Below are 27,476 nucleotides of genomic sequence, written 5' to 3' on the forward strand. Positions count from 1 at the left end.
TTTCTCATTGCCATGTAGTATTCCATGGTATAGATAAACCACATCTTCTTGATCCATTCGTCCGTGGATGGACACTTAGGCTCTTTCCATGTTTTAGCTATTGTGGAGAGTGCTGCTATGAACATTGGGTACATGTGCTCCTATGCATCAGCATTTCTGTATCCCTTGGGTAAATTACTAGCAGTGCTATTGCTGGGTCGTAGGGGAGTTCTATTGTTAGTTTCCTGAGGAACCTCCACACTGTTTTCCAGAGGGGCTGTACCAGTTTACATTCCCACCAACAGTGTAGGAGGGTGCCCGTTTCTCCACATCCTCGCCAGCATCTAGAGTTCTAAGAGTATGTATTTTTAACCAACTCTCTTCATGATTCTTAATGTTACTCTGACATTTGAGGCCACTGCCTCAATTGAGGCCTCAACCTACCACATTCTCCATGGTTTGTGAACATGGAAGTTTCTGTCACTGGAGGGATCTCATTTCAGCACAAATTGAAGGTACAGCCAGAGACTATTCATTATCAATTCACTAAATCTTAAAGTATAGAGGAACACTGACAGTTGGCCTTAGATTAGTTCATTCAGTGTTCCCATGAATAGATTGTATTCAGTGAATGAATACTTTAGAAATTTGGATTGCTACTTAATGCTTTGAAATGAAACTGATTAAGGGCACCTAGGTGGCTCAGTAGGTTAAGTGTCAGCTCTTGATTTCAGCTCAGGTCTTGATCTCATGGTTCATGGTTCAAGCCCCAGTTCGTGGGTTCGAGCCCCATATCCGGCTTTGCGCTGACATCGTGATGCCTGCTGGAGATTCTGTCTACTTCTCTCTCTGCTCCTCCCCTGCTCATGCTCACACACACACACACTCTGTCTCTCTCAAAATAAATAAACTTAAAAAAAAAAGGAAGTAACTGATTAAGTGATTCAAAAGTTCTCCTTACCTTTCTCTGAAACCTCTGTAAGGTTTAGCATCAAAATCTAATAGATTATTAATATGTGTTCTAAGTGACTTACCTAAATGTATTTAAAATCATAACTATTCTTTACGTGAAGATTTTTCTATCTACATAAGGAGTATTTATCACCACTCATGGTGTATATACACAAATACATATGTGTGTATTCACATATAAATGTAATCCATCTTGTCATTGTTATGTAACTGAGAATATCAACATCATCCTCCTCTGATCATGTTTTCAGCACTGAATTGAGGCTGGGGGGCCAGGGGAAGAGGTGCTTTAGCTTTCAACTTAATTCTAATAACTAATTGTCCTCTGCAGAGTAACAGTAATAACATACGGTAATCAGTGTTCATATATTTTTACAAAAGACTTGATGTATATTCTGTTCATTTGGTACTCACTGGTTCTAGGACCTGTTCTGGACACACGGAATACCGCAGTGGGGAAAATAATAAAACAGTCTCTGCTCATGTGGAGCTTAGTGGATGACCTACTAACTCTAAGTCCTAGGGCTTCCCAAACTAAATCATTTTTATATATCCTGGATAAATATTTATTGGGATGTTTTGGACACTGATTTCAGGTGCAATGCCATTTATTTTCCCATTGTTCTAGTTCTTAGATGCTTTTATCTTTTCAAATCAAGTGATGAAAAGCATTCAATATAGATGCAGATAGTAATCTCATTTTAAAGTTTTACTAAAATTAGAACAGTCATTTAAGTAAAATATCATTTTTGTTTTTAGTATCACATCAATAAGCTATCAATCATGACATCAGAGAATCATTTGAACAACAGTGACAAAGACGTGGATGAAGTAGATGCTGCTCTCTCAGACCTGGAGATCACTTTGGAAGGAGGGAAAACATCAACAATTTTGGTAGGGTGAATCTTTTTCCCTTCTAGTTTAGTTTGAATTGATTCTTACCTTTTTGTGGATTTAATGCGTTAGAGAACATAGGTGTTGACTTCTCCAAAACTTTCAGGGAAGATTTTTAAATTAATATTATTCTAATCTCTAGTACTTTCAGTACAGTAAAGATAGCTCTTGTGATATCTGCACATTCTCTCACAAGCAGTGGGAGAACATTTCTGCAGAGTAAAAGGTAGTGTGAAGTCATGGTAAAATCCACTCAGCTTCACATTTGAAATGTTACAGAAAGAGAAAAATAGATCTTGGGAAAAATTTTAAATGCCAAGTTTAGTTTTAAAGCTTAGGAATTAGTTATTATAGCAGAAACACCTAAGGGCTGTTAGGATTTTAGAAAATTTTCATATGCAGATATAAACAATTTTAGCTGAATTAGAATCAGTAATCTGTTCTTAAAGGTTATATGAACAGCCATTTTGATCAAAATTTTTATTAGCTTTTTAATGCCATTTAAAAATGACTTGGTGGAGTGCCTGGGTGGCTCAGTTGTTTAGACTCTTGTTTTCAGCCATGGTCACGATCTCAAGGTTCATGGGATTGAGCCCTGTATTGCGGTCTGTGCTGACAGCGTGGAGCCTGCTTGGCATTCTCCCTTTCTCTCACACACAGAATATAAACTTAAAAAAAAAAAATGACTTTATACATATGACCATACATTGATTGTACCTTTAAAACCTTAATTTGTATTTTATGTAATTTTGTTTACTTAATAAACTGATACTTGATAGCAGATACTAAACATTAGAGTTTCAAATTTCAAGAAAAATCAGAAAAAAATGATTTAATTCTTTCCCTAGGGTGACATCACTTCTATTCCTGAACTTGCTGACTATATTAAAGTTTTTAAGTAAGTACAAAAAGGGGAGGAATTCCAAATATTAATGAATGACAAGTATCAATTTAATAGTCACATTGATGTTGGAATTTACTTTAGCATACGCATCTATAAAAGCATTTACTAGTTAGAGGAGCACTGAATTATGAGAGAAAATAACCATCTTTACCAAATTATAATTGCAGTACTCATGAGTTGTTTTATCTGATAAACATTTTTCTTAAAGGGGAAAAACAAAGATTATGTAACCTAGATTGCATCATATAGATTGAAACATACAGTGGCATTTTAGTATAAAGCATCCCCTCTGAGTGAAAGCAGGACATAATGAACTATTATTGCCAGCAGTTATTTCCTTGTTCAGAGTCCCAGATTCTGTTGAATTTTATTCATTTGTTCATGGAACGTTTTATAGTGAGGTTCTTGTGTATCTTATCTAGACTTTTATCAATCTGGGCACAGTCCACAGAATCTAGGCATTAAAGCAGAGAGGGGAGAAAGGAGAGGAGGCGATATGGAAGGTGTGAAGCCATAATGGAATAAACCATTTACTGTAGCTAAACATATAACAACTTACCATATGGGACGTTTCTAAGATAAGAGCATGATTTCAGATGCTGCTCCCTACCCTTGTCTTCTCCCATTACACACCTTTACTCACCCACTCTCCGTCATGACTGTTCTGTCATCTTCACGTTGGCCTTGGGATGGCACGTTGAAGCACCATTCAGATACGCCCTAAGGGAGACCAGCACTTCCCTCGCTTCAGTTAATGCTCGGTGCACCTGCTTCTTCAGAGAGGCTCGAAAGGCAGCCCTGCATACACTCATGACCTGCTGGTGATTATAGGACGTAGAAGCCTTCCAACTGGTGACATTTACTTCACCTTTCATTTCTTGTCTTTTCCATATGACCTGCTGGTAGTGACAGAGATGGCTACCACTGACAGAAATACTAGAATGTTGGCTCTCCTGTCTTTATCCTCTGCCCATTCACTGTGAGATCTTCCTGAGTAGATTGATTGAGAAGGGGCAAATCCAATAACAGCAATATTGAACAGAACACGCTGGCCCAAGGGAACTTAGTTCAATATATGTAAGACTTGGCCTCAGAATTTTAATGTTGTGAAACTTGGCTGCTGCTTAAACACATACTGTCGATAAAGTTATTTCAAGACTGGTTTTTCTCTTAATTCTATTTGACACATAGGCCAAAAAAGCTGACTCTAAAAGGTTACAAGCAATATTGGTGCACCTTTAAAGATACATCTATTTCTTGCTATAAAAGCAAAGAAGAATCCAGTGGCACACCAGCTCATCAGATGAACCTAAGAGGTAAGGAAAGCCTTGGAGTGACCAGTGTTGATGGAAAAATTTCTGTTGGCTAATAGTAAATAAACCTCATTTGGCTGGGTTGGGGCAGGGGTGCATTTCTCAGCACACATTACTCCTTTAGGTACTTTTTTAGGTCTAGATTCTTCTTTTGGTACATAGTTTTTGGTCACAATTTTGGGCATTCCGTTTCACATGAATATTTTGTTGTAATCTCTTTGTGCAATCCTCATTTGAAGTGATTCCACTTTTCTTCAAGTAAATCTGTGGTACCTCTTTTCTCATCTTCAGCATTAGGTCATTCAGGTTTTCCTCATTCTCGTCTGTGTTGTAGTCCTCTCCATATTTGCTGGCTTCTCCCTTCCTCATCAGCATCCTGCTCTTCTTCCTGCTTTCACTGATCAGCTGGTCCCCTTAGAGCCCCCAGTCTCTTTCTTGTCTCAGCAGTGGGACAGCAGACACCTATGGGCTTGGCCAAGTTCTTACCCTCCCGCAACACCTCTTCCTTGCACATTTTTGTTCAACACTCTGCTCTGTCTGGCTCCTGGAGTAGCCCCAGGATACCCCTCTGAGGCTCCTCTGCGCTGACAACCTGAATCTCGTTGGTTTCCTCTTGTCCCTTCAGATCCAAAGCTGTCCCTAGGGGCTGGTATTTGAGGCACATGTCATTCAATATGTTTCTACTCCCTTGTGGCAACCTTGCTTCCTGTGGCATGGGTTGATCCTGAATAAGGGCTCAGAGCTACTGGCTTTGGTTTGTTTTTTTTTTTTTTTCCATTTCACTCCCCACTTGGGTGACTTCTTAGGTTCTTTACACTGCTTCTTCATTTCTTTTATCTGATTGATGCAGTGGTTCAGGTAGGAGGAGAATGTCCTGTCCAGGTTGGTCTGGTTCTTCTACAGCTGGAGGACTGCTGTCTCCTGCCATGATTTTTCTGCAGGGTATTGCAGATTGTTGATCAGCCCTTCACTTGTGGGGATATTCACTAAAACCACCTGGCTGGCTTCTAGCAAGAGCTACTCCTACGAGCCTAACGCCGCACTCACTACATCCTTGGCACGAGCGTGCTTGGTGGAGAATGCGGTTGATTGGCATCTCACTGTTCCACACTCTACAGCAAAGGCTAGAAAACTAATTTTCTGGACTCATTTCCAGTGCGATTTTGATTCTGATCAGATGCATTCATGTAAGACTTCAATTCCTAACCAAGGGGTTGGAGAGGCAGAGTTGAGAAAGGAGCTAGTGTTTCCAAGCTGTGGGGCTGCAAGGGCAGCCTCCTGGTTTCCCGGCCTCTTGGTTGTAGAAAAGGTTGCAGTTCCTTTGGCAGGCCAGGTGTTCAAGCAGTTCATTCCTGTCGGCGCAGCCCGTTTCTCCTCTGTGTTACATTTTGCATGTACATTTATCATTATATGTAAAGCAATATGCCTTTCTAACTAAAAATGTCCATATTTGGATAAAAGTACCCAAGAAGGGGGCCCCTGACTCATTCAAAAAAATTATTCTCAAAATAATTTCATTGACTGGTTAAAATATAAAGGTGTTATCCCTGATCCATAGTCTTCATTTTCTTTTCTACATAGTACGTTAGGATATTTCTCATATATTTCAACAAAATGTCTAAATCTCTGCCCTGTGTTCTGCCCAGTAGTTGTCTGAATTGTTGTTTTTAAAAACAGGAACCCCCTGTCCTGGGTAGAAGATTGCTATTGCCCATGTGTTAGAATTTTGTAACTTTCCTAAAACTCTGAAGTAGGCTCACTGCCTTTCTCTCCAAGACCCATGAATTAACTTTTGTGTGTCTTTTTTTGTTACTCTTAGAATCTGTTGCAGCTCTCGTTCTTGCTTCTCTTCTCAGCTGCCCAGGACCAGCCCCATTATCTGCTTTCGATTTAGAGACTAGATCTGTGTTCTGGCCCCTGCCCTCTCTGACCATGTTACATCCCTAACCTTTTCCCTGCATGACTGTGAAGGCACACGTCCTGGTATGGAAAGTGGCTTCTTCGGTGTGCTGTCATCCTGCCTCTTCTAGGTCCTCCCCAGCGAGCATTTTCCCACACATCACACTAATGAAGATACCACTGGCTTACATCTTGCTCTGCTGTTAAACAAGCTCTGTGATTTTAGAAAAAATAGCCCATTTGGACCTCAGTACTTTCCTCTAAGGAATGAGAGTGTTCCCCATGCCTTTGGACCCTGGACTAGATCCTCTCTAAGGCCTTTAGAGATCTAAGATGAAAAGTTCTAAAAAAAAATTCAGTTCCACAAATACCGATTGAATTCCTGTGCTGCAAACTGTGCTAGATCCTGGAGACATGAGCAAGAACAGGTTACAGACCCACCCCTCTGGGTGTTTAGAGCATGTTGGGAGATAAACAGTGACAATTTGGGCAATAAGTAGTACTTAAAAAAGTAACAGGTCAGAGGAGGAGCCAAGGTAAGAGTGAGTGCCGTCTCAGTGTTCAGCGACGGTGGGGGATATTCTGGGGGAGATAATGCGAGTCAGATCCAGTGCCTAACCCAAGGCCCATGGAAGGAAGGAGAGTTGGTAAAAAACCAACTAGTTCTAGGTAAGAGATCAGTGTGCAGAAACGCCTGGAGAAAAGCATCAGCAACCACAGGGGGTTTTGCGCGCTGCAAAGTAGAGCTCAAGGGGGAGGATGACTGCTTCTGAGTGGCTGTTGAATCTGATTCAGACAACAGCTGAAGAAATGGGCACATTTTAGAGGATAGAAATGTTAAAGAGATTTTTTTTTTTTTAACATTTATTTTTGAGAGAGACAGATCATGAGCAGAGGAGGGGCAGAGAGAGAGGGACACACAGAATCAGAAGCAGCTCCAGGCTCTGAGCTGTCAGCACAGAGCCCAGTGCGGGGCTCGAACCCACTGTGAGATCATGACCCGAGTCAAAGTCGGACACTCAACCAGCTGAGCCACCGAGGCACCCCAGAGAGATTGTTTTTTAAAGTGGCAGCAGTGAAGTGCCACTGAAAGAGCATTAACCTGAAAATAAGAAGATCCGTCCTTGATATTGGCTGCAGTAGAGAGGAGTAAGTTTAGAGCAGTGACAGTGATCCAGACTCAGGTGATCAATATGGATGGAGAAAAGAGTAAAATTCAGAAGATCCCAAGGAAGCTCAGTCAGGAAGCCTCATGGGTGGTTGACTTGGGAGAGGCTGTTGGGGAGGGAGTTGTTTCTGGCTCCTACAAGTTGGATAGAGAGAGGTGAGAATATAGAAGAGCTGAGTTTGAGGAGGACAGTGAGTTTAATTTTGGGTTATTTTAAATTTGAGGTGCCTGTGGGATATCTGTTGAAGATAACTTGTAGGCCTCTGGATCACGGGAGACCCACACTGCAGACACTGATGGTAGTAGTTTTAGCATTAATGATAAATGGCAGCCGTTAGAATGGCTGGCTGTAATATGAAAAAGGCTAAGAACAGAACACGTAGAACACTGGTGTTTGAGGTAGGGTAGATTAGTGGAAGGGAAACAAAAAATGCTTACAAAGACCATGGAAATGAGGTATGATAGGAACAAAGATAAAAGTTGTTTCAAAAAAGAGTAATTATTAGCATCAAATGCTACAGAAAAGTGAGATAAAGATCGAGCTTCCATAGCATTTAGCCGCATTGGAGGTGGTTAGTGGCCTTGATGCAGAACAGATTGGAGCAGATCAGTGGCCTTCTGAGTACGGGAGCCGAAGTACAGTCACCAAGAAGTAAATAGGAGGAAACAAAGATAGCGTTTTGGAGAACCTTCCGTGTGACAAGGAAGGAGGAGAGGGCAGTAAGAGCAGAGGGCGGTATAAGGTGGAGGGGAAGGGCATTTTGTTTCAAGATTGGAGAGACCTGGGGAAGTGAAACGCTGATGGAAACATCACGCTAGAAACAGGAAGAGAACTGTGTCTGGGAGAGGAAGAGGATCTGTGTGACGGAGCAGGGCTCTGGGCATGGCAGAGAACTCAGCCCACTCGGATAGCAGCGACGCCGTCCCACTGGAAGTGAGGGCAGCAGGAAGCTGTGTGACCACTTCTCATGGCTTTCTCGGAAACAAGATTTGAAGTTTTGAAGTGAGCGGCATCAGAGGCCTGCGAAAATTCGAAATAAAACACTGTTGAGAGTGTCTGAAAACACAGAAGGACTGCAAGTGTTGAGGGCCAGGTAGAGGTTGGGAATCCATGAATTCCGAGTGATCTATTTGCTTGGCTTTGTGGGTTTTTATTTTTTCCCTCTGCTCCTTAGACTGCTCAGCAGCCTATTATGGGGAAGTCAAAGGTAGGTGGTTGGATGGAGCCAGGGTTAAGGTTTCGGTTAGTGTGTATTAATTAACAGAAACACAGCGAGTCTAGGGAGTTGGATGTGATAGCTGGTGGATGGTGTCCAGGCTGGACTCCGGAAAGGAAGAAGTGAAACGTGCTGGGGAGAAATGGAAGGGTTGCAGGACTCAGATAGTGTGAAGATTGTGGTTAGAATGGGCTCTTTGCATTGAACACGTCAGAGGAGCAGTAACTGGGCTACGGTGAGGTGTGGCACATTGCCATGGTCGGAGGTGGCCGACGTGGCATGGAGTGAATATTGCCTGAGATGTGGCCTAATAGGTGCCTCTGCGCCTCCACTAGCACCTGAGTCACCACTCACTTTGCCTCTCTCAGATATTTAGGGTTGTTTTTGGTATTTTACTTTTAAAAGAGAGAGACATTATTATGGGATTGTGTACTTTAAGTCTGCCTGAATGATTAATGAAATCAGCAAAAGATCTCATATCTTCAAACATCTGTGTTAACTTGGCAGATTAAATCCATTACCGTACAACTTCCTGAGCGTTTGTAGTACTTGTACAGAAAGACTTAATTAAATGCTATAGCTAATATTTTTTAAAAGAAAGCACAGGGAGAGAAAGTCTACTAAATTCATGATAGGTGTTTCTGGAGAGGAGAAGAGGACCTCCCATTTATCTAAAATGTTCTGTTTCTTGGGGCACTGGGGTGGCTCACTTGGTTTAGTGTCCAGTTCTTGATTTCAGCGGAGGTCAAGATCTCCTAGTTCATGGGATTGAGCCCCAGCCGGGCTCCGCAGTTGGGTGCTTGGGATTCTCACCCCCCACCCCGCCACCTCCCCCTTCCCCTTCCCCTGCCCCACCTCCTGCATGTGCATGTGGTGCCCATTCTCTCTTTATCAGAATATGTAAACATTAAAGAAAAGTACAGTGTTCTGTTTCTTTCAATTCAGGGCTTTAACTTTACATGTGTTCTTTCTCTGTGGTGGATATATAGAGCTTTATTATCTTGTTCCTTATACTCTCTGTGCAGAGAGAAGTTGCTCCTGTACACAGAGCAAAGCGACCACAGGCCCTGCTCACAGTCCAGGAGCCTAGTTGATGGTCTTGAGACACATTGAGGGTGACAACTGGAATATCGTTTAGAAAGCTCTGACATGTCTATTATCTTATTTTACAGTATTCCTGTGAGGTAGAGTTTTAAGGTTGGGAAATTTGGGCTTCCAGATGTTCAACAAGTCGGCAGTAATTAAGTGACAGAGAAGTGTGGAACGAGGTCAGATTGCAGGGCGCCTCTCCACTCTGTTACACTGGTTACTGCTTGTTCATGCCAGCCATCATCCTGCCGTCTCACTGAGTGTATGTTCAGTCCATGCGTGTGCTCTTCTGTAAAGCTGCTAGCTAATGCTTAACAGAAAAGGCATCATAAAAGTCATTTATTCCTGGGGCTCCTGGCCAGTAGAGCCGGTGACTCTTGATCTCAGAGTCATGAGTTCAAGCCCCACATTGGGCAGAGAGGTTTACTTTTAAAAAGTCGCTTATTCTTACCGAAACATTATCCCTATACATTTACCTACATAAAAGTCCCAAATACCTTAAGATTTAAGGAACTGAATGATATTAAAACAGCACAATATCAAACTTGTGGGATGGTGTTTTTTGGTAATATCCTTTAAACAGGACCCTTTCCTTCTCTTCAGTGAAGTTTTGTGAGGACCACAAACTGCATTATGCCTCTTTTGTATACTAGATCTGGCACTCCTGCTCTACCCAAAACAATTATTGGACGATAAACGTTTGCTTCCCAATTTAAAGATTCCAAAACAGCAAAATTCAGCATGTTAAGATACCATAAAATGAGAGCTGCCTGTATTGGCTTAGGATTTCTTAAAGGTGAATTTGACCATTTTAATAATTTATTACAGGATGTGAAGTTACGCCAGATGTAAACATTTCAGGCCAAAAATTTAACATTAAACTCCTGATCCCAGTTGCAGAGGGCATGAATGAAATCTGGCTTCGTTGTGACAATGTAAGTTTTCCAACTGAAAGTGTGAACTTCAGTTTTCTTTGATTCCCTAGTGCACTGACCAGTCATCCTTACATTTTATACTCAAAGGACCCATCATGTGATACATTTCACATTTCAGTATTTCTTTTCAACAGGAAAAACAGTATGCACACTGGATGGCAGCCTGCAGATTAGCCTCCAAAGGCAAGACCATGGCAGACAGTTCTTATAACTTAGAAGTTCAAAATATTCTTTCCTTTCTGAAGATGCAGCATTTAAACCCAGATCCTCAGTTAATACCAGAGCAGATCACAACTGACATAAATCCTGAATGTTTGGTGTCCCCTCGCTATCTAAAAAAGTACAAGAACAAGCAGGTATTTGATTCATTTTACTTCATCTCTTTGCTTCTAGTATGATTTTGTACATGTACTTTAGTTTCCTCTGTTAAAACTTTTTAGCCTTAATGATGGTCTTAATTTCATATGAGGTGGCTGGAATATAAAATAGGATGTGGGATAGCCTTCGATCAGTTTGATCATTTTAAAAAAATATTCATCATTTTAATATGACAGACCATAAGGTCAAATAGTTGGAAGCATATTTATTCTAAACACCCTACGGAAACCACTCTGTTAACAGGGTGTTCTTTCAGAGAATTGAAATGGTGTGGGTGCTTTGAGTTCCTTCATGCATGTAGTTTTATTCCTTATGTATGTGTGGTATAAAGCACAGCCAGTGTTTCCTGACAGAGCCTAGAGCAACTCTTCCCACTGTCAGAATTGACTTTTCCAGCTTTGGAGAAAAACTTTACAGGGGTAGAGATAGTCTACATTTTAACACTGTCTTAACAGTCAAAAACCTAAACCAAGATTTGCGTGATGTGTGACAGAGTTTGGTAAATTTTTATTGAAATTCACTGCTTTTGTTCACTGTTTAGAATTCCATTCCTGGAAATTAATACCATAAAAGGATTGCTATTTAGGAAAATGATTCTTCAGTACAACATAAGAGGTCTTTGCAGGGGAATTTCATTTGGGATAGCCCCCAGTATTCTCTACACCAAACATCAGGCCATAAAAGGCAAGGGCTTCAGTCTGAGGTGGGGGGTGAAGAAGACCTTTAAAATAAATGTTTCATTTTTATCTCTGCTACAGAGTAATTTTAAAACATTACTGAAAAGGCCCAACACTTATTAATTCCTAACTTTAAATATGATGTTTATCATAGGCATTTGGAAATCACTTAGCTAGAAATGTCCAGAAATTTTAATTACCAAGTATTTGTCTTTTAAGTTTCAGAGGTTGTGTAAGCTACATGGGAATTGTTTATCCCACAGTCCTTCAATGTGGGAGTAGAGAGGAATGGAGGAAATGCTGCCCTGGGGAGATTTGTGGAATGTAGATTGTAAGTTAAAAAGGGAAAATGAATCAAGTACTAATTTCATTTTTTATTCTTATTTCATTTAAAAACTACTTGTAAAAAAATTCTTGTTTCTGAAAGTGGATTCATTTTCCTTCAAAGGCAAGAACAGTTTCAAACTTAGCAAGCTTATTTCACTGTGAGGTATCAGGAAAAAAAGATCTTAAAGTGGAACAGTGAAGATTGCCAAATGTTGGTTTAGTTGTCAGAGATGAGTACTGAATTGTTTCCTCAGCTATAGATTGTCAAGTAAAGATTCTCTGGAGGACAAAAACAGTGCATATTTGATGGTCTTCAATTGGTGGGGTGGCAGTGTGTTCGGTCCGTGGTTAAGGATTCTTCCAGCCTTGTCTTCCATGTTGGCGTTTTATCAAACACACATTCTTTTGTAATCCTCCTTTCCCTAACCAAATTTATAGGTTGTTTCCAGAAGGTAGAGACCACGTATTGCTTTGACACCTAGTAAGTGATGATGCACAGAAGTTTAGTTGCTGATTTGTGTCACATGCTGTACTAGCTGTTGGACATAGGGCTTCATAATCGTTAAACTCACTAGTACAGTGGTGTTCAGTAGTCCAGTAGGAGGCGGTCTGGGCCGTGGGGTCCTTCATTCCTGTTAGGGCGTGAGATTTTCCTTTGGACCCGTCAGTGTAGAGAATTTGTTACATTTAATCTACTTTAAATCCCCAAAACTGTGTATTATTTAAACTTGCTTTATATACCCTTAGAGGACTATGACTCCCAAAATGTGTTTTAACATTTTCAAGGAAAGGGTTGTGTGTTTTATCCATGTTAATACACATTGAAATAGACTACTGTGTGTATAGCCACCATTCCTAGTGTGTAGTATATAGCATCTCTTCATTTTCCCTTCCAGGAAAAAGGATGCAAAAAACAGATGGTAATTGAGGGGGTTGCTTTTCTTGTGTAAATAAAGAAACAAGATGGTCACTGCACTTATTTTATGCCTTCAACTTATTTCTAAAAAGTGGTGCATGGGTCATACATATTATCTGACTCAATCTGAAAACATTAAAGGTTTTTGAATATTAATTTTGATTTGCTACTAAAATCATTAGCTCTGCCCTAACCAGTAAGAACTGGTAAATGAGCAGGGAAAGTGTATTTGCTCTCTTTAATTTTTTCCCTACAAATTTCTACCCATAATTTTAGTAACACTTAACAATCTAAAATAATATGAAGTGTTTCTCAGTATTCTAAGTGGAAAGTAATCGCTGCTTTCTCATTTTCATTTTCATGCTTGCATTTACTTTGCTTGGTTTCTACCTGAAGTAATTTTTTTGCATGGTTTTTGGCTGGAATTTTGGTTTGCAGGTTACCGCAGCTTTTTCTTTGCTTCATTGCCATTTTTTCTGATTGCCTTTTTTTTTTCTTTCTGCTTCCTTTTTCTTTCCTCGCATTGCCATCTACAGCCAGGCTATATAAGAGATTTGGTAAGTTCTCCATATTTAAAAAAAAAAAAAAAAAGAAAGAAAAAAGGAAAGGAAAGAAAGCAAATCCCAAAATATTTAAAGCCCTAGTTACAGTCCCCTCCCTGCCCCCATGGATTAATTTCCTTCCACTCTTTGTGGGAGTAGTCATCCCAAAGTGAGTGTAATTTAAATTAAAAGTTAACTTTTCTAATGATACCTTTAGAACTTAAAAAATCTTTATGGTGGTTTCCAGTACTTTAAAGGTGCTAATAAATAGTCTGCTAGGAATTTATATTCCAGGTACTCATTCTGATAAGGTATCTTGGTGCTAAATTTAAAACTCATCATGTACAGGATTAGAACATGTCCTTTTATAAAAGCAGCAACATGTGTGTGTCCTTGGAATATGTCTCAAGTGGCATAATACTAATATAGTACTTTTTGTTTCTGGATCTATGGAAACTGAAATTAAAAGGAAATATATCAAGGTTTATTTTGAAGAATCATTATTTAACTAAAATTCCCAAATTTCCTAATTCCAACTCTCAGATGTGAATGTGGGGCACATAGTTCAGTTTTTGATTTTTTGTTTTGATCCTGCCAAGAATATACTGTCTAATGGTAAAGGTATGTTTAATCATGTTTAGATAACAGCAAGGATCTTGGAGGCCCATCAGAATGTAGCTCAGATGAGTCTAATTGAAGCCAAGATGAGATTTATTCAAGCATGGCAGTCGTTACCAGAATTTGGCATCACACACTTTATTGCAAGGTCAGTGGTTCTACTACCTATGTATAAATCTAAGTCTGTACTTTTTTAATCCATTTCAATTAGACATTTAAAATACCTACTGAGATCCATTAAGCAGTTTTACCATAAAATGTAAAGAATATTGAAATGTATTTTCTATTCTTGTGATTTTTACATTAAAAAATCAGAGTGATTGTGGTGTGTGGGTGGGTGGCTTAGTCAGTTGAGTGTCCAGCTCTTAATTTCAGCTCGGGTCATGATCCCAGGATTATGGGATCGAGCCCGGCATCCAGGCTCCACAACGAGTGTGAAGCCTGCTCAAGATTTTCTCTCCTCCGCCCCTCCCCTCCATGCATTCTCTCTCCTCCACCCCCCTCAACATTCAGAATGATTACATTTCTATTTTTACTTATATTTCTATTTTTACTTATATAAGACTATCACTTTTTTTTTTTTAATTTTTTTAAAATGTTTTATTTATTTCTGAGATACAGAATCTGAAACCGGCTCCTGGCTCTGAGCCAGCTGTCAGCACAGAGCCCGACGCGGGGCTCGAACCCACGAACTGTGAGATCATGACCTGAGCCGAAGTTGGATGCTTAACCAACTGAGCCACCCAGGCGCCCCAAGACTATCACTTTTTTGAGATTTAAAGAGTACATCTTAAAAACAGGGGTTCAGTTGGTTAACCATCCGACTTTGACTCAGGTCATGGTCTCACAGTTTGTGAGTTCGATCCCAACACTGGGTAAGCCCCGCTTCTCTCTCTCTCTCTCCCTTGCTCACCTGCACCCTCTCTCTATTGAAAAGAAAAGAAAACCAGAGCAACATGTCCTCCAACCCCTAATGTGTTTTCAAATATTTATGTATTTATGATATTTTAATACTATAGGTTCCAAGGAGGAAAAAAAGAAGAACTTATTGGAATTGCATATAACAGACTGATTAGGATGGATGCCAGCACAGGAGACGCAATTAAAACATGGCGTTTCAGTAACATGAAACAGTGGAATGTAAACTGGGAAATAAAAATGGTAAGCTTGGGGGTGGGGTTGCGCAGGGACCTGGGTGGTTCAGTCATTTAAAGCATCAGACCCTTGGTTTTGGCCCAGGTCATGATCTCAAGGTTTGTGAGAGAGAGCCCTGCATTGGGCTCTGCACTGTTAGCACGCAGCCTGCTTGGGATTCATTCTCCCTCCCTGCCCCTCCCCCGCTCATGCACATGTGCGCACTCCCTCTATCTCAAAATAAATGGTAAGCTATAACAATATTACACCCAGAAGGGCACCTGGGTGTCTCAGTCAATCAAGTGTCCAACTTCGGCTCAGGTCATGATCTCGCGTTGCAGTTCATGGGTTTGAGCCCTGTGTTGGGCTCTGTGCTGACAGCTCAGAGCCTGGAGAGCCTGATTCCGATTCTGTTCTCTAGCTCAAAACTGAATAAAAAATTTTTTTAAAAATTTAAAAATCTATCCCTTCTGCTAAAAATTAAGAATTAAAGTGACTATAAATTCTATAGAGCGTTTGTACCATTACTTCTTAAAGTATAAAACATGGTTGGTTATTCATTTCCCATTTAAACTTGCCTATTTCATAACTTACCCAGTTATTAGAATTCTAAGAATATAATGATCTGCTTAAAAGGTTGTTTTTCTGTAATGCTAAATCCCTTTCACTCCTAATAGCAGCTACTGTTTATTGAATGCCTACTCTGTGCCAGTCATGATGCTGGATGTTTTTGTACTTGTACTCTATTTCTAAATGTCACCGCAGCCTTGTGCGGGGTAGTTGGACTGTCCCTACTTGACAGATGAGGATACTCAAGTTTAGAGGTCTGAGGGCCGTGATTGCTAGGACCACACACTTAGTCACAGAATCAGGATTCAAACTCAGATGCTCAGGGGCTCTAAAACCTGGCACAGCTACTATGATAGCAGCATGCCCCCAGCCTTGAAGTACATAAATATCATTTAAACAGTCTTTTACTGATAAGTTGTGTGTTTTAGGATCAGTAGGTTTGTTGTATCACTTCCTATTATTGCATAGAATCTTCCTATTTCTGAAATATAGTAGTATCCCTCACCTTTCTGTGGTTAACCTTGATCCAGAAGCAGATGACCTATCCTCCTCCTGATGTATTGTAGTAGCCCAACACTGTGTCACAGCACCTATGTCATTTACCTTCACTTCATCACATAGGCGTTTTGTCATTTCTCGTTATCACAGGGGTGAGTACAGCACAACAAGGTATGTTGAGAGAGGCTGGCCATATTCACATAATGTGGTTATAGTACATTGTTATAATTCTGTTCATTATTGTTAATCTCTTACAGTATAATTTATAAATTAAAGGAAAGAAAAGCATAGTATGTGTAGGGTTTAGTACTATCTATAGTTTCTAGCATCCACCGAGGGTCTTGAAATCTATTCTCCATGGAGAAGGGGGGCTGCTACTGTGTTCAGACATGATACCTAAAGGTTAAATATCTGAAGCAAATATTAGATTAAATGCAGGAAGTGGGTTTTCTCCCAGGCCTTGAAGAGACACATTCTCATTAATTGAATCACCAGAGACCATTTGGGAACATAATGACCTAAACCCTTTGCATTCAGTCTTCCTTTTCAGACCATGAAAACTAAAAAGGAGTCGGGGTGAGGGGCTAGTCAACATGTATTCTTTTGAAAATGAAGGCATTATTAGTTTAGGATTTAAAAAAAAAAACAAAAACAACTGAGGGCCAACAAGTAGTCTGTGACAGGACAGACGTTAAATAGCCCAGTCGAGTCACTTGTGCCTAACATAACGGAGTTTTACTGGGACTGACGCCTCTATGTCTTTGCTCCAGGTCACGGTAGAGTTTGCAGATGAAGTACGACTGTCCTTCATATGCACTGAAGTAGACTGCAAAGTGGTTCATGAATTCATCGGTGGCTACATATTCCTCTCAACGCGTGCAAAAGACCAAAATGAGAGTTTAGATGAAGAGATGTTCTACAAACTTACCAGTGGCTGGGTGTGAACAGAAATACTGTGTAATGAAGCTCCATGGCCATAACAATATTTAACTTTGAAAGCTGTTGTTTGTTATATGCTGCTTAATAAAGTAAGCTTGAAATTTATCATTTTATCATGAAAACTTCTTTGCCTTACCAGACCAGTTAATATGTGCACTAACAAGCACGACTATTAATCTGCTATCATGATACAGTATATGGACTTGAATATGGCACACATTCCTTATGGCCAGGAATTGAAAACTAAAGTAGTGGGCAAGTCAGGAACAAAAACATCATTGATTTTAAGGTAGCCAAACTAAGAAACTCAAGCCATCTACTTTAAAACTATCCAGGGCTTAAACTATATGAAGTCTATTTATCATGTTTAATGCATGTGTTTTAATGTATGTTTAATTTGATCATGTGTTTTAAAAATACCTACTTTCTGGTAGCCATTGATTCCCCATCCCTCACTCCCATCCCCCAAAGAAATCAGGCCTATGGAAGATGCCTGATATTCAGTAATGTCATTGTTTGACCTTGAAGGAAAATGCTATCAGTTCCTTATGCTTGGTTTGTTTTTGTCCTTGAATAAGCATGTATCTTGTCTTGTGTTACTTTCACACCTTGTTGTATTGCAACACTTTTAGTATTCACCAGCATATTCACTGTCTGCCTAAAATAATGCAACTTTTGCATTACAATATGAAGTAAAGGTCTATGAAGTATGCATTTTGTGTAACTAATGTACAAACACAAATTTTATAAATTGTACAGTTTTTTAAAAAACTACTCACAACTAGCAGATGTCTTAGATGTAGCATCTTTGCATTAATTAAATGCTTTTAAAAATATAATTAATGTGCAGTTTTCATATCTGCTAAATTAAGAGTGACTTCATTATAGTCATGATTTGCCACAATGTCCTTAACTCTAATGCCTGGACTGGCCATGTTCTTGTCTGTTGCGCTGTTACAGTCCGCGTTGGTGCTATAGTCAAAATTCCTAGCTCACATTACCCAAGAGGGGGCCGGGAGGGGTGGATTACCAGTATTGTCCAATAATCCGTGGTTTAAAGACTGTATAAATGCATTTTATTTTAAATAAAAGCAAAATCTTTTATTTATGTTTCTTTTTGTACTTTGTGTTTTTAATGTTTACATTGCATTAACTGTAGGAATGAACTCTTGCCTTTTGGGAGCCCTCTGCCTACATCTTGTGTTGGGAGAACAACTTGCCGGTATTCCAGAGTATCACTAGGTAGTTGCTACTTAATCTCTAGGATAGATTCTTCCGCCCTCTCATTTTTTGTTCTACTACTTAAAAATGAACTGCGTAATATTTAAATATTAGAAGTTTAAACAGAAATAATGACAGATGAACAGAAATGGCTGACCTGGGCAGACTTTGTTTTAAACAGCAAAATGACTCCTGGTCTAAAAGGCCACAACTCCCGTGTATGACTTTGCTCCCTGTTGCTACTGCTATTATATCATCATTCAGATGCAAAACTTCATTCCTGGACTTTTTCCTTTATCTCTTGCATTTATTTAATCAGGACAGTCTGGTTGATTTTTCCCTCGGGCAAACTTTGGTCAGTGCTATCACAGACCCGTGAATTCAGCTCTCGTCCGGGGCTTGCCATGATGCCAAGGCCTCTAAAAGCAAAGCTCATATCACCTTGTCCATGGCTTTTCTTTGTCCTCTAAGGCCAGGTCCTAACAATCCTTGTTCCAAAATATAAGGGCTCCTTCCCATTAAAACAACATTGAAATAATGTATTCCCTTGTCTCATCTTAAATACAGGTCACCAACTTGTATAGTCGCTTGGTAAAAACCCTGAAATAGATTTAGACGGAGGCATAGCCGAGTCTCATAGTCTCAAGGCCTCTGCACTAGTGAGAAGAGCCTCTCTCCTGATCTTTCTGTCTCTCGGTTTTGCCGCACTTGCCGTCTTGGTGATTTTGACATTAATTCAGCCCCAGCACAGCACTGGCTGTATGTCACCCTGATGACCTTGGTGGACCACAGCTTAACAGCCAAAGTCCCCAGGCAGGTGCTAAGAGGTCTCCTATGGTCTGTATCCCAGCCCACAGTTTTCTCATCTTCCAACAGTTTTCATCCCAAACGGGGTGGCCCACATTCTCTGGACACACTTTATACTCGCCCATCTCCATGACATTCCACAGACTTTCTTGCAGTCTCCCCACCTGTTCAAATCCCATCTTTCTCGAGTTTTAAAAATTTTAGAAAGTGCTCAAGGGTTCTTTCTTCCATAAACACCTCTACGTTTCCTTGCAGCCAAAAATTTTCTTACTCATGAACAGCCACTGAATTTGGTCCTTTTTGAAACTTCAGAGCAATCATCCTTATTATTGCCCATCATAACAAGCTACTCCCTTAAAGACTGGGTCTGAGCCTCATCGTTTCTACCTAGGATCAGTTAACACACATCTGTTCAGTGAATATAATGATGGCTCTTTTGGAAATCAAGGAATTAATACAATTTAGAATTCTTTTTTTTTTTTTTTAATTTTTTTTTTTATATGTTTTACTTATTTCTAGGAGAGAGACAGCATGAGTAGGGGAGGGTCAGAGAGAGAGGGAGTGACAGACTCTGAAACAGGCTCCAGGCTCTGAGCTGGCAGACAGCACAAAGCCAGACGAGGGGCTCGAACCCAAAAACCGAGAGATCATGACCAAAGCGAAAGTCGGAAGCTTAACCAACTAAGCCACCCAGGCGCCCCAATACAATTTAGAATTCTTAACAGCCTCAACATGATTTAGTACGGAGGAAACAAACCCAGTCCACGAAAAAAACAGTGGCCAGGGCCCCGAAACACAGTTTTAGGTTTCTGCTCTGTGGGTCAGTTTCATGTAAACATGAAGGCACTGGGGACAGGAGACCTACCAAGCTCTCTTCGAACTCTGTTTCTCTTAAATCAGCACATTAGAGACCTGATGATGATGTAGTTAATCAGTAATTTTAACTTGGTACAAATTAGTTTTTACATAACCTTGAACTTCAAAGGTCAGGGACCTAGAGACATGAACTTAACTTTGTTTTTCAGCTTTACTAAGGTAAAACTGATAAAACTAAGATATTTAAAGTGGACATGTGATTTGATATATACACATTATGAAAGGATCGTCATTAGCGAACACATTACTAGAGACACCAACTAGAGACACAAACTTTGTAGATGGAAAGCCACCTGGCGCTTCTTAACCCTCTGTTCTTAGACCAACCAAAAAGCAACAGTATGGCAGACTGTATGTTTTGCATTCTGTATAACATAATTTTTCTTCTTTTTTTAATGTTAAAACTCTTTACAAATCAAAACCACAATGAGAGAACACCTCACACATGTCAGAATGGCTAGATTCAAAAATAGAAGAAACGTGTTGGTGAGGATGTGGAGAAAAAGGAACCCTCATGCACTGTTGGTGGGAATGCAAACTGGTGCAGCCACTGTGGAAAACAGTATGGAGGCTCCTCAAGAATTTTTAAATACTAATCCCATATGATCCAGTAATTCCACTACTGGGTATTTACTCAAAGAAAATAAAAACAATATTCTCAGAGAATATTGCCCTTATGTTTATTGCATCATTACTTACAACAGCCAAGCTATGGAATCAACCAAAGTGTCCATCCATAGATGAATGGATAAAGAAAATGCCGTGTACACACACACACACACACACACACACACACACACACACACAGGAGTGCACACACACTGTGCCATAAAAACAGATGGCATCTTGCCTTTTGCAACAGCATGGACGGACCTAGAGAGTATAATGCTAAATGAAGTAAGTCAGAGAAAGACAAATACCACATGATTTCACTTACACGTGGAATCTAAAAGACAAAGGAAATGAATAAACAAGCAGAAACAGACCCATAAATACAGAGAACAAACTGATGGTTGCCAGAGGGGAGAGGAGGAAGGGATGGGCAAAATGGATGAAAGACAGTAGGAGAGAGGCTTCTAGTTACGGGGCGAGTCAAGGGGATGAAGGGTGCAGCCCGGGGAATACAGTCAGTGGCACCGAAACAGTGCCTGTGTGGTGTGGTGACAGACGGAAGCTACACTGCGGTGAGCACAGCATAATGTAGACACTTGCCTAGTCACTGTGTTGTACACCCGAAGCTAACATAGCATGGTGAGTCAACCATACTTTCAAGAAAAGAAAAACAAAAAGCCTTACTAAGTAAGGTGCTTTTAATTAGTTACCAGTTAGTGATGTAATGAGATCAGACCAACCTGGGTTTCTGACCTTTAATTTATCTAGAAGAAATCCCACACAGTTAGAGAAAAATGTTTAAATATCCAACATTACACCTACATTGATGATAGTAGTTTCCCAATGAAATGTTAGGTTTCTTAACTCAAAATTTCTTCCGCTCTGAGTTGCATTCCTATCTTATTCCTTTCATAACTGTTGCTTCCCTATATAATTAAGTTTGACAAGGTCAGCTGCTGGTTTTAGACTCACCACTTAAAACATGGTAACGTCTCACTGCTTTGAGAATTCCTAAGAGAACAGGGCTTTCTGAATTCAGACCTTTGTGATAGCATCATCACTGTTCCTTACTGAAGCCTTTCCGACCGCATAATCCTGCTCAGCTGCTATCCGTGCTCTGCTTTAGGCTTCAAAAAATAAAAAAATAAAAAAATCCTGTCACACCCACCTCCCCAAAACTTTTTTGCAGCTACTGCAGCCATTCCCTCTTTTTCTGGCTCTACAAAGCTGTGGAGAAGGCAAGGACGCGCTGCACGCTGTGTGGGCGCAGACCTAACAGGCATGGTACAATCATAATTTGGTCAATTTTTTTTTAATGTTTATTTTTGACAGAGACACAGCGTATGAGTGGGGGAGGGGCAGAGAGCGAGGGAGAGACAGTATCCGAAGCAGGCTCCAGGCTCTGAGCGGTCAGCACAGAGCCCAACGTGGGGCTCGAACTCACAAACCGTGAGATCATGACCTGAGCCAAAGTCGGACACTTAACTGACTGAGCCACCCAGGCGCCCCATAATTTGGTCAATTCTTAATCTGCCAATAAAGGTCCAGTCATCTCTACACAGTACTCTCCAGGAAGAAGTTGTTTACTGAAAGCTCCGGGCTCTTCAGCAAATTAACTGCGTCTTTATCTGTTTGAACGGCTTTGGTTTGGCAGCTCAAGAATGGGGGAGGTGGTAGAGAGTGACAGGAAATGGGAAATTTTCAATCTGGGTAAAAGGAATGAAATTCTCAGAGTGGACTGCAGAGCCACCCCGAACAGGAAACTGAGTAGCAAAAAAAAAAAAAAAAGTCTTATCTGGTGACCTTATTTCCCACTGTGCTGATTCTTCTCCGGCTTTCTCTGCTTTATTTAATAAACAATACAAAGTTTCCCAGGCTGAATGTATACATTAGAATCCTCTGTTCCTTTATTAAACAGTTACCAGCACACAAGCTCCTCCTTGGGTTTCCCTTTTGATATCTGTACACGGGCCTGCATTTTATAAAAAATATAAGCACTTAAAATAATTTGAGACCATTATTTCATGAAATCTAATAATAGTCTCATGTGGCTTCACTGACCAGCATTATCTGTATTACTGCTCAGGGAAGTGGTCCAAATCCAATGTTAATTAAATTTGTGATAAAAACAGCACAACCAACCAAACAAGTTTAAGTTACCTGTACTGATACGGTTTGTAGATTCTACATGATCAAGAAAACACTTTTTACGAGCACAAATTCTCATCTCAAATCTAAATTTGGTGAGTTTTATTTTTATGATCAAAATAAAATTCAGGTAAACACATTTACTCTCAGGTTTACTGACCAGAATATCTAAACCTTATTTCTATCTTCCTTGCCTAATTATAAATTCAGTTAGTTCTTCGAAGGAACATTTGGAAAACACATTTCTTCGGGAAATGTGGAGAGCAAAGGGCCAATGGCCAAAACACTCCTAAAGACCAACAGGCGAGGAGGGGCCAGACCTCACTGGATGCCAAGAAGTCACATCACACTGGACTCACAGTGTAATGTTGGCTCCAGGGTGAGTGAAATAACCAGAGGCCAAGGAGAGACTCCAGGTACGAACTTGCACACATACGGAAAGTGGCTTTCTGAGAGCCTGCCTTGCCGATCAGCACGAAACAGGAGGGCTTCTCCATGAACGACGCTGCTGATTATCTTTATGAAACAAAGGAATCTGGAACACTGCCTCGTACATGTATATAGTGTTCAAATCAATTCCAAATGAATCACAGACTTAAATGTGCAAAGAAAAACTGTAAAACTTTTAAAAGATGACAGAAGAGAGTATATTTACGTGACACCGAGGAAAGATTTTGTGCCTGAACAAGGCACGAGCAGTACAAGCCAACTGTATCAAAACCAGAACTATAAAGGCATAAAATGCGGGGCGCCTGGGTGGCTCAGTCGGTTAAGCGTCCGACTTTGCCTTCGGTCACGATCTCATGGTTTGTGGGTTCGAGCCCCACGTCGGCCTCTGTGCTGACGGCTAGCTCAGAGCCTGGAGCCTGTTTCCGATTCTGTGTCTCCCTCTCTCTCTGGCCCTCCCCTGTTTCCCTCTCTCTCTGGCCCTCCCCTGTTCATGCTGTCTGTCTCTCTCTCTCAGAAATAAATTAAAAAACATTTTTTTTTAAAAAGACAAAATGTAAAACGGCAAATCAAATAGAGAGAGGTCTTTGTAACACATAATGGGCAGAGGGTTACCATCTAGAACAGAAATACACACACCTGCTCAGTGATGAAGCCAAAAGAAAAGCAGACAAAACACTAGAATGGGTACTTGAAAGAGGAAAACGGAATGGCCAGTAAGTCTACAAAAACTGTTCAATTTCACTAGTATTCTTGAAAATGGGGGGGAAATTACAAATTTTAAATACATTTAAAATGCAGTTTTACATGTGCCACATTAGTAAAATTTTCAAAGTCTAACAGTGGTTGGTGTTGGCTAGGCCATGGAAACACTGGAATACTTATTGTTGGTTTGAGTATAAATCAGAATCAAACACTTCAGAAACACTTTGACATCATCTGATAAAATTAAAGGTATATCCTACGACCTTGCAATTATATCCTAGGTATGTCCACACCCTGGAGGAAGTGTTGCATGTGCACACCGGGAGGCACGCACAAGAACTGATGCACAGAACTACTTATAATAACAAAAACCTGGAAACAATTGAATGTCCATCGTTGTAGAATAAATTGTAAGATGGCCATAAAATGGAAGCAAAATAGCAGTGAATAAGTTCTAGTACACAAACAACATGGATGATTCTCAACCCAATGCTGAACCAAAAGTTTAGCTGCAGAACACACAGTATGCATGATTAAAGCTGAAAAGATGTGCAAGATTTCTGAAACACCAAAAAAAAAAAAAAAAAAAAAAAGGAAGTGGCAAATATTTTCCTCTTGTATTGGAGAGTCAAAGCTGCATTTTTAAAAGATAGATTGTTGGTGATTCTAAAGTTCAGTGTGACACTAAAAATCACTGTGACCTAATGGGAATACGGGGATCTTGCTCTTGACCACTGAAAAGCGGCCACTCTGCTTCCGGTATACTTTCCTAGGTCTGGACCAGATCCACACATGAGTCTGGACCCTGCTGCCAAGTGAATCGCTAATTGGCTGCCTGTTCGGCTGCCCTAGTTTAAGAATGGAGCTAATGAGCCCAGGGTCAGGGGTTCAGTCCCCTTGTGGTCCAGCTGGCTTTGCTCTGTTTCATGCTCACAGGCCACACCATTATTCTATAAATGTGCAGGGTCAGTCACAAGAGAGACTGGATAAGAAGGGAAGAACAGATCTATCAGCTCAACTGGAAAATCAACTTTAAGCTCAAGGCTCTGGTCAATGTACACACGACAGTGTTGTTTCTCATGAGCAGTTGTGAAGATGTCAACCCAAATTGTATTAAACTATCCAGGTCAGAGCAGAGGAGCCAAGGGATTTATGGATCCCTTCTCCTGCTGCCTGGATCAGGATAGATGTTCCCGTACTTACAGAAGGTACTATAGAAGAGAGTGCCTTCTATAGAGTCCGACTCTGTGAGAGAGGAATTCTGAATGAGACGTTGATTCTCCAGAAATTAGGCTTTCATGATTTTAGAGTGCCTTCTAAATGAATGCAAATGAAATCAACAGGATGGGAAATGTAGATAAAAACCACTGCCATGTAGCAGAACAATCTCGAAAATGCCGGAAGTCTATTTTGATTTGTTTTGAAAATGTCCCTGGTTCATACAGCAACTACCAGATAAGGAGTGATTAAAGGTAGGTAGAACAGTTAGAAGACTTTTCTGAAAAAATCAGGAAAGCTATTTCAGGGCAGCTTCAATAAGAAAGGGAGAGGCACACAGTAGTATCTTGGACTAAGCGAGATGTATGTATATGTTTTCCTACAAGGGGACATTTTAAAAAGCCACCTTTTGTTCCGGGGTGGACAGCACCAGTTGATCTGTACCAAAGATAGGGAGAGGGAAGCTAGCTCTTCAAAAATAGCCTCAACAGGAAAGAAACTCATTTAACAAGAGCACAGAATAGGCAGCAAATAGACTGTTTTGAGGTCATCTTTGTCACTCAGGTTTGACTTTTACTCCTAAATCTCCAACTCAAGAAATAATTTTGTATAATCAGCCTATGTCTTCACGCAACTTTTGCAAAAGCTTCAGTTTCAGGTATTCTCAAAAAAGGCTCCACTGTCTTGTCCTGAACGTGCTCTCTCTCTTTCTTAATTGGGCTTTAGTCTCACTGCAGTGCTCCAAGTACTTGGCCTCTGGCGGGAGTTTAGAAACTTCCTTTTGCTTTCTCATAAATTTTGTGGAAAGCAACCACATAATGAAGAGTAAATACTTTCTACTTATTCTTAGCGGGAAGCTGAAACTAAGTTCCATGCAATGCCCTGTGCAGACCTCTCTGCACTGTAGATGGAGGTCTAGGCTGTCAACTTGACTCGTCACATGCCCAGAATTCTTCCTATGAAGATCTTTAAAGAGGGAACTGCACAGATGTTTTCTTTAATAGTCACTGGTTAAGACAAATCTGTGGAATGCAGATCTTCCAGTTTTGTTTGCTTTTTTTTTTTTTAAGGCAAACAACATGAATTAACATTGTTTCCTCTACTCCCAAGAACTGCCTGAGATCAAACCATGTTGATCTCTAAACAAAAAATGACTTCTAAACCTATGAGATTTGACTATAAACCTTGCTCATGATTTATATTCTAAGCAATTATGCTAAGAGGCTGTGCTCCATAAAAGCCCAGGGCATAGTCTTTTGCAATCTGTTAGGCAACTATTTTTAAAAGGGGGTGAGGAGGGGGAGATGTGTATAATAACTCTTTGGCACATAATTAATTGGATTCTGTCTCTAAGTAAGAGGACATAAATCCCAGGAGGCTAACCAGCTCATTTGGTTCTGAGATCTGCACATTCAGATGTGCTCCTCGGTGAGGCAGGTAAAGCTGATTCATGGTTGGCTATTCTTCTGAGAAATGGAAGACACGTTTCTGGAGAGCTGAAAACCAAAGTGCATTGCCAAAGTTGAAGACGGAGAAGTAGAAGGCAAGGAGCTATTCTCTGTTCAATAAATTTAATATCTTGAGTACTCAGAAGGAGAATAGCATATTAAGGGCCCAGAGATGAAAAGACTCATAATCATGCAAGATGGCACATGTACATGAGAAGTCTGGTACACGCCACACGGCCATTTGTGACTAACTGCCAGGGGAGCAATGGAGGTGATAAGTGCTCGTGGGTCACAGAACACTGGGGGCCAGAGCTGCCCCAGAAAACTACCTGATGGAGGGGACCACAGCGGGTCCTATGGGGCTTGAAGGATGTGGAGAGAAGCACAGGGGGAAGGCATGAAGGCAGGAAGGTGGAAGGTCAGTGAGAAAATTCCAAGCCTCACATGAGGAAGCAGTAGGTGCTCAATAAATATTTGTGAAAATATTTAATGCCCAAAAATTTTTTAAATATTTAATCCTTGAATATTTTGTCCCTCAAAGAGTGATTTTTTTTTTTAAAAAAAGAAACTGATTAAAATACTTAAACAGACAGATCCTGTGAAGTAATTTAGTATGTGTTTGAGTTATTCAAGTGAAGCTAAATTAAGCCAACTGTTTCAGAAGTACAGACGGGGAAGCCAGAATGTGACGGAGACAAGCTTCTGAAAATCATCCCGAGGAAACACAGAAGTGTGAAGGGTTGGCTATAACTTTAATTAGCATCAATTCTTGTATTATCAAAAAGCAGTGGAGGAACAAAGATGAGAAAGCAACAAAAAAAAGTTTTACAAAAGTACAAGATAAAGGAGTTTAACATATTGAAGCTTCCAAGAACAAGATGTCAAGGAAGACCCATGGGAAGGCCAATTTCCATTTTAAAAGATGCTCCTTACGGTTTGGGGATGAGGACAGGGAGGGCCAGAAACAGACTGAGCATGTGAGCACGTCCTCAGGGGAAGTCTGAAGGGAAGGAGAGAAGTCCCCC

The 27,476-nt window shown here is 40.4% G+C and overlaps 1 protein-coding gene and 1 long non-coding RNA gene across 3 annotated transcripts in view; one reads left to right on the forward strand and one right to left on the reverse strand.

Annotated features, from left to right (window-relative positions):
* FERMT2 (fermitin family member 2) overlaps nt 1-18,079 on the forward strand; it is a 91,563-nt gene extending 73,484 nt beyond the window's left edge. Inside the window, exons 8-16 of one of the 2 annotated variants that reach the window (XM_039240453.1) lie at nt 1,711-1,845; nt 2,694-2,743; nt 3,941-4,065; nt 10,264-10,370; nt 10,505-10,726; nt 13,205-13,225; nt 13,852-13,976; nt 14,848-14,989; nt 16,801-18,079. In XM_039240453.1, coding sequence (XP_039096384.1) covers nt 1,711-1,845; nt 2,694-2,743; nt 3,941-4,065; nt 10,264-10,370; nt 10,505-10,726; nt 13,205-13,225; nt 13,852-13,976; nt 14,848-14,989; nt 16,801-16,974 — 1,101 coding nt within the window. In that variant the 3' untranslated portion in view covers nt 16,975-18,079. The remainder of the gene's footprint in view (nt 1-1,710; nt 1,846-2,693; nt 2,744-3,940; nt 4,066-10,263; nt 10,371-10,504; nt 10,727-13,204; nt 13,226-13,851; nt 13,977-14,847; nt 14,990-16,800) is intronic. The other variant, XM_039240454.1, reaches the window with a different exon arrangement.
* LOC120237262 overlaps nt 1-27,476 on the reverse strand; it is a 107,104-nt gene that overhangs the window by 20,872 nt on the left and 58,756 nt on the right. The window lies entirely within an intron of this gene.

Source organism: Hyaena hyaena, unplaced genomic scaffold (genome assembly GCF_003009895.1).
Source record: "Hyaena hyaena isolate Hyena2069 unplaced genomic scaffold, ASM300989v1 scaffold_175, whole genome shotgun sequence".
Classification (NCBI taxonomy): Eukaryota; Metazoa; Chordata; class Mammalia; order Carnivora; family Hyaenidae; genus Hyaena; species Hyaena hyaena.